Consider the following 13,142-nt stretch of genomic DNA (forward strand, 5'->3'; position numbering starts at 1 on the left):
GTCTGTCTGTCGTATGTGTTACGACCTACAACAGGATGGCTTAACAAGTTAAAAATTACGCTAAAAACGACTATATACAAACAAATTTCGGGAGCAGGTACGACAGCGGCCGACCTCACCAGCGCCATCAGAATTCACAAGATTAGCCAAGTGTGTGTCTAAAGTGTGTGAGTGAAATAGCTGGAAAAAGCTGGAAAAAGACCAAGAAGCAAATAATAACCAGCAGTCTATGTGAACAAGTGTGGCAAGCAAACAAATACTCATATTTTCAAAATAGTCTGCAAATTGCCTCTCTAATCAAGTTAGCCTCATCATCTACAAAGGTAGTAGCAAGCTAATGTTATGCTGAGCTAAACATATTTGCTAAACGTCAATAGGTGTTACAGACGTTTAATTAACTTTCAATACCGCAGACATTGTTTTTCGCGATTCTTCCATTTTGGCCTTGTGAAAAGTTATTACAGACAAATGTCTTACTACCTGTGTACCTACCTTTGTTCATTAGACTTCACCTTTAATGCTGCAAAAAAGCAAAAAATAAAGATCTATGAAGATGAATATGCCTCCTCAAAATCTGCTAAAAGTCTTTGTGCATAGTGCAAACAAGAAAAGATTATACATAATGCAGAAAGACTATACATAGTGCAAGAGAAAACAGTACACAAAAACAGGAGCAGCATCAACCAGAACACAGTTCTGTGTGAAGTGTGTGATCATAACCATATTGTGTGACCGTCAACCATATTGAGTCAATGTATACTGAGAAAATCTTTGATGTAATTGAACAGTGATATATATTTGAAATTCCAGAAAGAATTGCAATTTGATTGGAGTTTGGTTCTCCTGTAATTCAGCCGTGGTGGTTGGAGAAGTGGCTTGTGACCGGAGGGTAAACTGGTGGCACTGATTAATCATATTAAACATATCAATTGCATTGAAATGAATTAGGGGGCTGTATTTTTCATGCAGTGCCCCTGTAAATATAAACATTTTGAAGAAAAATTATGTGTAGCTTGATATTGGAAAACAGGAAAATATGGAATTTCTTGTGCCTAGAATGTATAATCTCTGATCTTGCTTTGCAAAATATAAATTATTTTATATTTTTTTTAAGTTTGACACATTTTAGAAAATCTGGCATACCTGTGACTGTTCTCTGAAAACTTGTAATCATGAAGCACATAGGTAATAATGGTATTTATGTAGGCTGACTAATCATAAATGGATTCCTGGATAACTGTCAGATAAAACAATATTGCTTGAAGATGTTTTTTTATTTCTGCGTGTATGTTTGTGTCTGTTTGTCTGCATGAATGTATGATTGTAGAAATGCAAGATGATTGTGGACAGCAAAGATGAGCTGCCAGTGGCAGTACCTCATGTTTCAGATGAAGAGGATGATGGGAAACCCTTTGGAGGATCAGCTCTTCGAGAACAAAAAGCTATAAGCTTCAACATCAATGTAACATCTGCACACAGGCTGCATCTTATATGAGTTTACATAATTTCCTCTGTTATGTATGTAAATGTGGGGTAAATATTCCAAAAATATGTTACAAAGATAAAAACATGAAACAAATAATACCTCATTATTATTAGCATAGTACCATATTATTATCCCTGTTGTTCCTCTTATCATCCAAAATATCTTAACATTACACCCGATATGACCATTAAATTGCAGATGTTTGGCCCATTATAGAATATTGACATGATCATTGCGAGCAGTTGGTCTACAATTATTCCCTTATTGCCAAGATGTCTTGCCTCATTACTGCTTGAAATGTAATATATGTGATAGCTACTACAAGACAGTCAAATAGTAATCTGTATTTTCTGTAATTTTTTATATGCTTCTGGTTATTTTCAATTATGGTTATGGTGTAGTGTAAAGCAAGACTAGTATTTTAGCTGTGATTTCCTGCAATCAAGTTTGAGGTGCCCTGGCATTTTAACACACACTGGGACTCATTAGAAAAAAACAAAAACACTATCCTCTTTTTTTTTTCTTTTTTCCCCAGAACATGACAGTTCGTCCAGCAGTGCGTAGTGATGCAGGCATGGCCAAGGAGTTTCCTGTGTCATCAGGATCCCAACATCGTAAAAAGGTATATGTACATGAGATATGCAAAATAAGGAAAAATAAGTTCAAATTAAAATTAAAATAAATTAATTGAAGACAACTCTCATTGTGGTCTGAGCTGGTCTGAAATATTCATTCACATGTGTTCTGCAATAGTATTTTAACAAAACAGCTCTTTGAGGCTGTACATAATGCAGCTATATTATATACTGAATATTGTAATATTTTGTTGATGCACAGGCAAGATAGAAGTTCTCCTTGCAATACTTCAATATGTATATGAAGGCACACAAAATATGTTGAATTTGAGTAAAGTAAAAAAGAACCCTTTAACTATTTTACAAATTTCAAGCAACAAAGCAATGAACTGTTTACAGACGTGGTTCCCTCAAAAATCAATAGTGCTGATGATTTTGATCTGATTACAAATGATGTATTTCATGATATAACATTTTAATAATGCTTTAGGAATAATATAAAGGTTTTTACTTTCCAGGAGGGTGAGGCACCGGGTGCCTATGGAGAATGGATTCCCGTTGACAAAACAGCAGACAAAGCTGCACCTACCTCCAGAAAGGCTCACGCCACTGCCCCCATAGTGGCAGCCAGCTCATCATCAAGTGAAACAGTGACAGCAGCAGTATTAGCAGAGGTTGTTGAACAGCCACCATTTGTGCCTGATAAAGACAGTGTTTTTCCTAATTCACTAATACAGGTGAGAAGCAAAAGTATAATATATAGATATGTATATATCGTATGTTTGTGTGTATTTAATAGGGTTATTATGATTGCATATTGTTTGCCCATTTCTTTTATTGAAAGCCCGAGAACAAATCAGAGAGATCTTCGGTTCACAGAAGTACAATTTATTTAGGTCATAGCACAGGTAAAGTATGGCAGCGCTGGCCTCGGAGCATGGAGCTCTCGCAGGATCTCAGTCAGAAGGAGCCCGGATATCCGATTATAGTTTACATTTATCTTCTTGGTCTGGGTCTGCCCAGTACTTACTCGCAACCAAGGGTCATTGGCCAGCTATCTCTGAGGTGAACAGGCCAACCACAACCACTTACACTTCCTGAAATGTGATATCAAACTTGTGTGGATGTTGTTTTTGAGGTGTGTATCTACTGTAACAGACCTAGAAAGATTATAGAGGATCTTGTGGGTACATCCAAGGACACAGAGTAGGTTACATGAGTTCAGTTCAGAAATTCTAAGTAGAAAAATACAAATCTAAAATGTACACAGTAAAGACCAATTATAACAATATCCTGATCAGCCACAACATTAAAAACACTGACTGGTGCAGTGAATAAAATTAATCACATATTTGCACTGCAGTGTCCTATAATCGTGCAGTGTTCTAGCTATCGTGTGTTCTTTGACAACACATACCTAAACATTGCAGTGCAATGATTTACAGATTTTTTTCAACTTAAATGCAATTGATTGACAAGACAATTGTCTAGCATACCAATAGGATTTGCTGGTTACTGTTTCTAAACACACCGTTCAGTGTTGGCCTCTGCTCCCTAGGTCAATGTTTGAGAGAGATAGAGCAGTGGTGGTGAGAGTGACTGAAGAGAGAAAGAGTGCAAAAACAAAGCACTGAATTAGAAACTGATTGGGAACCTGTTCTTAAACACTAAAATGGAGAAGATGTAATTGGTCTGCAGTGTTAACATGGGTGTTGTGTGTCAAAGAACATACATGTGATTGCCAGAACGCAGGGCTTCCTTTCAGAACATTGCACTGTAAACAGACAATGTTATTCACTTCACCTGTCAGTGGTGTTAATGTTGGGTGAGGATGAGCCACTGGAACACTACACACGGTGCTGATATTTCAGATTATTTTCATGTAATTTCTAACGCTGAGGTGTACACTGCCAAAGCCTTTCTTTACAACACTGAGCACAGTTTCACTGGAACTGGAACTGGGTGTGAATTTCTGTTTTCATGAATTAACTGACACCCTTCAGCCATTCAGAATCAAGTATTCACTCAGAACATGGTTTAATATTATTTTTGGCAGCATCTATCAGTATGAACAGACTCTTAAAAATATGAGAAGTCTATAATGGTAACTAGATAATTTTCTTTGACCTCCACTAAGGCAGGCAGTGCTCAGTACAAAACCGAAAACCATTCAAAAGGTGAATAAATCATTATCTTAAAAAACTGAGATAAGGAAGGTTATGCACAGGATTAACTATACATTTCACTGTAAGAGGAAAAAAAACACTAGTTAATTGTTTGTTGTGACAACACAAATTACCACTGATTGAAAGCTGCATTTTCAGCATGCTTATGTTTCTTATTTGCATTCCTCTCTTGATATATATATAAAGCTTTTCTTATTAAATCTAAGTTTGTCTGTGTTAACTGCGTTTTAAAGGTTAAAGTTTATTTCTGTTTACCACTAGTCCGTGCTTAGAAACCTTTCTAAAGTCTGTGTGCAGATACATACCTCTATAACACAGGCCTTAGAGCTTATTATTATTATTGTTATTATTAATTACTTATTTACTACTTATTAATTTTAATTAAGTTCTCTCCCAACTTTCTTTCTTTCTTCCCCTGTTTGCCTGTCACTTCTGGTCTGTCTCTAATGCTCTCTAGCCAGTAGATATATCTCAGGCTGTAACTGAGAGAATCAAAGCTCAGAGACGGTTGGCTGAGAATCCCTATGATGTCAGTGCCATCTGCATGCTCAGCCGGGCACAAGAGCAGGTACAATACACATATTTTAAGGATTGTTATTCATACACACACTTTATTAATGCATGTGAAGATAATGAATTCTCCCTCTATTGAAAGCAAAATTACACTAAATTGCTGATGACATTTCCGATCACGATACTATTCTCTGGAAAAATCTGTGAAGACGCAGAGAGAGTGCAAGACACCGAGGCCAGACTACACGGTATAACAGATAAAGACAGAACAGCGTAGAGTAGATTGCTCCTTGTATCCTGCTGAGTCCCTCAGCACTCTAAGCCTATGGCAGCATAGCTATAAAATGGTTCAGTTACCTGAGCCAGCCCTAGGAAGTCCTATTGATACATTTTATATGGGAATTGAAGGACAGGTCCTGGTCGAAAATGATTCCAAGGTTCCTCACCGCTGTAATAGAGTTAAAGGTGAAGCCATCCAGGTTGACGGCCTGGCTAGAAAAAGAGAGATGTTTAGGTCCAAATACTATAATGTTTTTTCTGAATTAAGTAATAAGAAGTTGGAGGACATCCAGGATTAATGTCTTTCAGACAGTTTTCCAAATTGGTACGGTGGCTTCTGTCATCTGGTTTTCTAGATAAATATAGCTGTGTATCATCAGCATAACAATGAAAATTGATGGAGTGCTAACGGATAATATTCCCTAATGGAAGCATGTAGAGACTGAAAAGTATCGGCCTTAATACTGAACCCTGAGGTACACCATAAGTAACTTCACTATACTTGGAGCAATTATGATTAATGTTAACAAACTGATACCTGTCAGATAAATATGATTTGAACCATCGAAAGGCGGATTCTTTATTCCCAATTTCATGGTCCAGTCTCTGGAGAAGAATGTTGTGATCAATGGTATCAAATGCGGTACTGAGATCTAGAAGTACAAGTATGGAGACAAGACCTCTACTGGATGCCAGGAGAGGGTCGTTAGAAACTTTAATCAGTGTATCAGCAGTAGCTATAATGATTGCTATAATAAAATATAATCAGTGCTAGCAATGATCATACTACTATAACTACTACTGCTACTCACAACAACAACAATAATAACAATCATAAAAATATGAATTTGACAAATAATAATAGTTGCAGTGGGCTACTATTGATCTGATAAATTCTTCTCTGGTAATGTTCTGCTGGTGTGACAGGTGGATGCCTGGGCCCAGTCCAACACTGTTCCGGGTCTTTTCACTGGTTCGACTGGTGCCCAGGTCCTCAGCTCAGAGGAGCTGTCCACTGGTGGACCACAAGCATGGTTGAAAAAGGTAAGACACACATTAATGCAAGACACACAAACAACCATGAACTTTTTCCTGTAGAGTAGCATCTAGTCTTGACCATGATGCAGGATCTCTGACAAGCGCCAGCTGTCATCATGCATGACATTTGTTTTTTGGTGGAGGTGGGTTACAAATTGTCCACCCCTTTCTCCCTCAAACAGTTCCATGAGATTGAAACTGCTCTCTAAGTTTCTCTAAATTTTTCTTCTGAAAATAAGCTCAAAAAAGGTGAACAACTTCAGATTTTCAAAATAAAAGCCCCTTTCAAATTGCAGGAAGTGGTTGTCACAGAGCTTTTCAAAATAAAAGCTTCAAACATGTTTTCAGATCTACCAAGGAACGTTTCCAGCCCGCACACAGCACACTCACTCAGACACACAATGATTTTCAAAATAAAAGCACTCCACCAATAACAGGAATTGGCAGAGGTATAGATTTTCAAAGTAAATGCCTCAATTCTATTATCAGACATGTCAGTGATTGTTTCCGACCCACCCAGACACAGAGCTAACTAGCGCTAGCAACCCATACAAATTATACATCAAGTCGACCAGCATGGTGAGGAGAAGCGTGTTCAATAAGTCTCTTATTGACTTATTTCAGTTTTCGTTTTACAAGATGCACATGAAAAACACGTGTATCGAAAGACATTGGCCCACTCAAAATTTCTTGTGAAATTTTCTAGTTATTATTATTATTGTGTTTATGCTTGATTCATAACAGTTATAAGGGTGGGCCTTTTTCCCCCCTCTACAGTATTGCCTCAATACTCCTCTCAATATCATCTTTCACTATTTATTAGCTCTCACTGATAATTTTTTTATTTCTTTTTTCTCTCTTTTCTCTTTCTCCTCCTCTTTCCCTGTGTCTTACTGTGTTTGTGTTATGGACAGGACCAGTTTCTCAGGGCAGCTCCAGTATCAGGAGGTGTTGGAGAGTTCCTGATGAGAAAGATGGGTTGGAAGACAGGAGAGGGCTTAGGAAGAAACCGTGAGGGTACTGTGGAGCCTATCATTATTGACTTCAAGGTCGACCGCAAAGGTTTGAAGCCACAGCATTCTGGACCACCAGCCTAATGATACACATTTAGATAGACACTCATTTTCAGTCATGCAGTAACACCAAAAACACCAGAAGTGATCACAACTCTTAAGATATTTGGCATCTTGAAAAAAGGTAACGTTGACGTTGCATTAGTGTGGAATTGGGTTTGTTGCAACCTTGCATAAGTAGAGACATCTTTTACCGCCCCCCTCAGAAATAATCAGCATTGTAGAGTTTAACTTACATTAAATTCACCTCCACTGTTCAAAATGGGGGAAAAAAAGCAACTTACTGCTCTTAGCTGCATTCAGAAGATTTAGCCATTAATGTGTAGCCTGAAATTGTTTAGTTATCAAGGAATCAAAGTAATTTATTTTTCAACAACACAACTGTACAACACTGGCTCTGTTGAAGATTGAAGTAAATTATTCCTTTAGGTAAAAACATGTTGTGAGATTTGGATATTATAACATCCATCTGTTTTCAGGAGATTGCTTAGGTGTTATTGTAAATGTGTGAATCACACAAGTTGAAAAAAAAAGTCTTTGGCAGCAACCCCTGGAATTTTATTCTACACATTATGCAATAATGACATTATCGTTGTAGCCTGATTTTTATCTCTGTATAGAAAATACCGCATTTAAAGAGAATCAATAGAAATGCAAGAAAAAGCTTTCAAAGTATTCAAATGTTGATTTAGAATTAAAACGTCAGCGTTATGAAAGAAGCTTTAACTATCCCACCTATTCAATATTTACAACAAGATCAAATGTCCGTATTTTTAAATATGTTAAAAAGACAAAAGTTTTCGTAGTGTGTCATATCCTTTTCACGAGTCTAGTAGCTCTAGGAATAGTGTTTGACCACTTCTGGATCCAGACCTGGATGTGCTGTGCTTAAATGATAACAGTGATGATTTTGATGTTTTTCAGGATTAGTTGCTGAAGGAGAGAAGCCTCAGAAGCAGACAGGAGGACTGGTGGTAACAAAGGATCTAATGGGTAACAGATACAACAAACACAGTCACAGTGTTCGCCGTAAAAATAAATCCAAAAATTGTCCTGCAGCTTCAAACTTAATTCTATGTAATATTTTACTGTAGTTGTAGTTGCTGGGAAAGGCAGATTGAGCTGTTTGCTCTGACAAAACTGTTGAAGGCTGAGTGAACACTGTCCTTACTGCTACAGGAGAGATAAATATCAGTGTGAAAAATGTCTACTTTTTAATGTTTTGCTTTATTTTGGTCAACCACCATAGATGGAACTACAGGCCTGTGTTTGTGATTTGCATTGTATTAAACAATGTATGAAACAAATAAACAATATACAGTGATTAGGATTGTTTAGGATTGGGCAATATAACAGTATATACCACGAAACACTGCAACCATTCACCTTGATCCCTTAGTGTCTCTGCAGGGTATATAGCAAGTCACCCAAGTATGTAGTTGCAGCATGCATAATGAGGACTAAAAGGACGGAATTTGAAAGAAGTTTGTAGACAGGTTGTGACACAGAAAACTTACATTTTGATGTTTATAACTATCGTAGTAGAGGATTATAAGTTGTGCCTGTATCTATGACCATTTGCACTGATTACCTCACCTACTTGCACTATACTTCCACCCTGTACTACCTCACCTTTGTACTACCTACAGAAGCATATTTATTTTACTTATCTTATTTTATTTTGTTTTACCTTATTCTGTTTTATTTTATTTTATTCTATTTTTATATGTTACTCGTTCTTACGTTCTATGTATGCACCAATCACCAAGACAAATTCCTAGTAATGTGAAACCTCTTCACTTACATGGCAATAAAGACGATTCTGATTCTGATTCTGATGAGGATTATAAAATGATTGCAGTTTGAACCTTTTTTTCTGAGATCACATCTACGGCAGCATACCTGCCAGTTATGCCCTGGACTTAACTGCGGTGCTGCATAGCTGCTTATTAAAGGGGGAACTTGAATTCACTCAGACCATTTTAGTAACAGGACATTCATTGACATAGCTTTTAATATCAAATGCTCTTTTTTTCTTTGTGCAGGGAAGCACCCAGTTTCTGCTCTCATTGAGCTGTGTAACAAGAGACGGATAATGCAGCCAGATTTCGTAATGGTTCATCACAGTGGTCCTGACCACCGCAAGAATTTCCTGTTCAAGGTGGGTCATTGTGATTCTGTGCGTATGCCTTACACTACTAAAAGCTTCTGAGTTCTGTGCTGTTTGATTCGAAAAAATTCTCAGAGCTTCAATTTTGCTTTACTTTCTTCATCCGACAACAAGTTTCATCACCTCACAAGCTGAGGCAATGACATCACATGTACAAAACTAGGGTATGTTGGTCTGGTCTGGAACATAAATCAATTGCAGCAGTAAAAATGTTGGTGGGAAAATGCCGAACAAACCACATATCATTATGTTAGGTTTGTGTGTGTTATGAAATACTTAAGTGAAGTTTGATCAAGCATTTGACAGAATAAAAAATGTTAATTATAGTAAGGCACTAAATGTCAGCGTAGAGTCAGCATTTGACATATCAGGACATCATAAACTGCCTAGAAATTTAGGTTTGCTGGAATAAATCATGTCCACCAGTAGTAGTAGCAGTCAGTGTCCAGCACAACCACAGCAGGAGCTACAACCAAGATCCATGGGACCTGCAACAGAGGACGAAGATTCTGGGGAAGATACAATGTTAGTAGTATGCATTAATGGAACGTAAATGTGCACAGAAGGGGAGGGAGAGGACAAGTGAGAAGCTCAGTGTATTATGGGAAATTCCCCGGTAGTCTAAGCTTATAGCAATATACCTGGAGCTTAGCCCGGAGCTTGATTAGCCCAGAGCTTGATTAAAAGGGAAGGGAAATTCTTTTTCGTACAGACATTGCACTTGTAGTTTTCCTGACCAAGAAAGAAAAGTGAAAGATATAAAAATAGGATAAACAAAAACAAGATAAGTATGAATCTAAAATTACAGGTATTTACATGTGTAAAAACAATATATACATTTTATATATAAAAGTAAGTGTGTCCGTCGCAAAGTTTAGCAGTTTGATGGTGACAGGCAGGAATGATTTCCTGTATCACTCTGTGGTGCATCGTGGGAGTAAGAGTCTGTTGCTGAACGAGCTCCTGTAACTGATCAGCACATTGTGGAGAGCGTATGTGATGGCACTTGACACCACCGACTCATAGAACATCATCAGCATCGTCCTGCAGATGTTGAAAGACCTCAGCCACCTCAGAAAATAGAGGCGGCTCTGGCCCTTTCTGTAGACAGTGTCCACGTTCTTTCACCAGTCCAGTTTGTGGTCCAAGTACACCCCCAAGTATTTGTACTCCTCCACCACCTCCACAGTGGTTTCTCCCACTCCATGTGACAAAGTTGTCCACTACCGTCCTGTACTCTCTCTCATCCCCCCTAGTAATACATCCAACCACTGCAGAGTCATCAGAAAATTTCTGAAGATGGCAGGACTCTGTGCAGTGCTTAAAGTCTGTGGTGTAAATGGTGAAGAGGAAGGGAGAGTGGATGGTCCCCTGTGGAGCCCCAGTGTTGCTGATCACTTTGTCTGACAAGCAGTACTTTAGGCGTAAATACTCCTGCACTGTTATGTGAGCTAGATTACACCTCCGGTTATTAACGAGCACGGCAAGCCCTCCCCTTTTATGCTTACTGCTAGCAGCGCAGTCTCTGTCCACGCGGACCGTAAGGAAGCCCATAAATGTAAATGTAATGTAAATGTCGTATTGCCATCGGGTATATCCTGGTGCAGCCATGTCTCCGTAAAGCACATCAAACTGCACTCCCGGTATTCCCTCTGACTCTGAGACAGTGCCGTCAGTTTGTCCATGTTATTCACAAGTGACCTCACATTTCCCATGACAATAGAGAGGAGACACAGCTTAAACTTCCTAGTCATAAGCCTCCATTGTTTCAAAGCCTCCCTCCTCAATACTTCGTTTTCTGTTTTGTTTGCTGAGTCACCCTTTATGTGGTTGTTTATTTTGTGTGCTGATTTCCTCTCATGTAGTCAGTCGCCATCTTGGTTGTAGTTTCCCCACTCGCGGGGCCATTTGCCATTTTGGTTGTTGTTAGCCGCTATCTTGTTAGTTGCCACCTTGTTTGTTGTCTGCCGCCATTTTTAATCCTCCCTCTTATTCAAGGATTCAAGGATTCAAGGAGCTTTATTGTCATTTCACACACGTAAAACATGAGTGGAATGAAATTAGTTTCCCCCGGTTCCAGTATAAGCCCAGTTTCCTAACAAAATAAATATAAATATAAACAATGCTATATAATATAAAAACAGTGGAATATAAGTGAAAACAGTAGATGATATAAACACCAGTGTAAACAGTATAAACAGTAGTGCAAATGGCTGACAGGGTAGTGCAAAATGACTGTAGTGCAATGAACATGAGTAGTTTGAGTTCTGTGCAAATGCTGCATTGTGCAAAATGTTCCATGGGTGGTTGTTTGTGTGTGAGGTGTGAGTTTGGCAGCAGGGGCTACAGAGGACCTCCAGAGCTCAACAGTCTCACAGCTTCTGGGAAGAAGCTGTTCCTCAGTCTGGTGGTCCTGCTCTTGATGCTCCGCAGCCTTCTGCCTGAGGGGAGAGGGGCAACCAGTTTGTGTGAGGGGTGGGTGGGGTCCTTCATGATGCAGAAGGCCCTTTTCCTGCACCTGGAGGTGTAAATGTCTGTGGTGGTGGATAGGCTGTGTCCCACAGTCTTTTGTGCAGCTTTCACCACCCTCTGCAGAGCTTTTTTCTCTGCTGCAGAGCAGCTGCCGTGCCACACAGTGATGCAGGAGCACAGGACGCTCTCCACCACACATCTGTAGAAGGATGTGAGGACCGAACTCCCCAGTCCGGCACGCCTCAGCCTCCTGAGGAAGTAGAGGCGCTGGTGTGCCTTCCTGATGAGGCAGGAAGTGTTGTTGCTCCAGGTGAGGTCGTCCGTTATGTGGACGCCCAGGTACCTGAAACTGGAGACCACTTCCACCGCTGTCCCTCCGATGTACAGGGGAGGAAGGGGGAGATGTCTTTCCCTTCTGAAGTCCACGATCATCTCCTTTGTCTTTTTCACGTTGATGCAGAGGTTGCTCTCTCTGCAGAAACAGGCCCAGCAGAGGTTATACTTCCTGCAACAGCTAAGGAAGTTTAACCTGCCTAAGGAGCTGCTGATAACCTTCTACTCAGCCATCATTCAGTCTGTCATCTGCACCTCCATCGCTGTCTGGTTTGGGTCAGCCACCCAACGTGACAGGGTCAGACTGCAACAGACAATCAGGGCTGCAGTGAGGATCATTGGAGCTGACCTTCCCTCCATCCAGGACCTGTACAGGTCCAGGGCAGCAAAGATCTTTGCAGATCCCTCATATCCTGGTCACAAACTGTTTAAATTCCTTCCCTCTGGTAGGCGAAATCGGCAAAATCAGCCGGAACAAACAGCTTCTTTCCCCAAGCAGTCACTCTGTTGAACACTTTAATAGCCCCCCATCCTTACACTGGACTGGACTTACAATCACAAATGTCCTGCTCATCTACCTCATTTATTTAACCATACAATATCATTATCTGTCTATTACACTGCATTTACCTTGCACTGTATTTATTTTTAAAATCTTAGTCTACACACACTGTTATTGCACTATTCCACAGATTCACTGTTATTGTATATGGTATATTTTATTTTTTATCTTATTGTATATAGTATCTTTTATTCAAGATTCAGTCTTTATTGTTGTTATGCAAGCATAACAAAATTTTGTACAGATTCTTGGCTTAAATGCACACCTATAAATAGCAGCAGAAAAATTAAAAAGAAACACTTAAGAAAAATATAAAACACAAAGTAAAGTAAATAAAGTGCACTTAGTGCCAGTCTATGGTATGCTGTGAGTGTTTGATTGTGTGTGTGTGTGTGTGTGAAAAGGCGTGTGTATGTGGCTAGAGGTGGGAGGGTGCATGTGTGGTGGGGGGTGGG

At 39.3% G+C, this 13,142-nt stretch overlaps 1 protein-coding gene across 3 annotated transcripts in view; it reads left to right on the top strand.

Annotated features, from left to right (window-relative positions):
• The window catches only part of LOC124055285 (protein SON), a 59,384-nt gene that overhangs the window by 39,711 nt on the left and 6,531 nt on the right, over nt 1-13,142 (top strand). For all 3 annotated transcript variants that reach the window (XM_046381936.1, XM_046381937.1, XM_046381938.1), the window contains 8 exons: nt 1,328-1,462; nt 2,022-2,108; nt 2,580-2,798; nt 4,705-4,815; nt 5,967-6,083; nt 6,992-7,139; nt 8,075-8,143; nt 9,196-9,311. In XM_046381936.1, the coding sequence (XP_046237892.1) occupies nt 1,328-1,462; nt 2,022-2,108; nt 2,580-2,798; nt 4,705-4,815; nt 5,967-6,083; nt 6,992-7,139; nt 8,075-8,143; nt 9,196-9,311 (1,002 nt within the window). The remainder of the gene's footprint in view (nt 1-1,327; nt 1,463-2,021; nt 2,109-2,579; nt 2,799-4,704; nt 4,816-5,966; nt 6,084-6,991; nt 7,140-8,074; nt 8,144-9,195; nt 9,312-13,142) is intronic.

Source organism: Scatophagus argus, chromosome 24 (assembly GCF_020382885.2).
Source record: "Scatophagus argus isolate fScaArg1 chromosome 24, fScaArg1.pri, whole genome shotgun sequence".
Taxonomy (NCBI): Eukaryota; Metazoa; Chordata; class Actinopteri; family Scatophagidae; genus Scatophagus; species Scatophagus argus.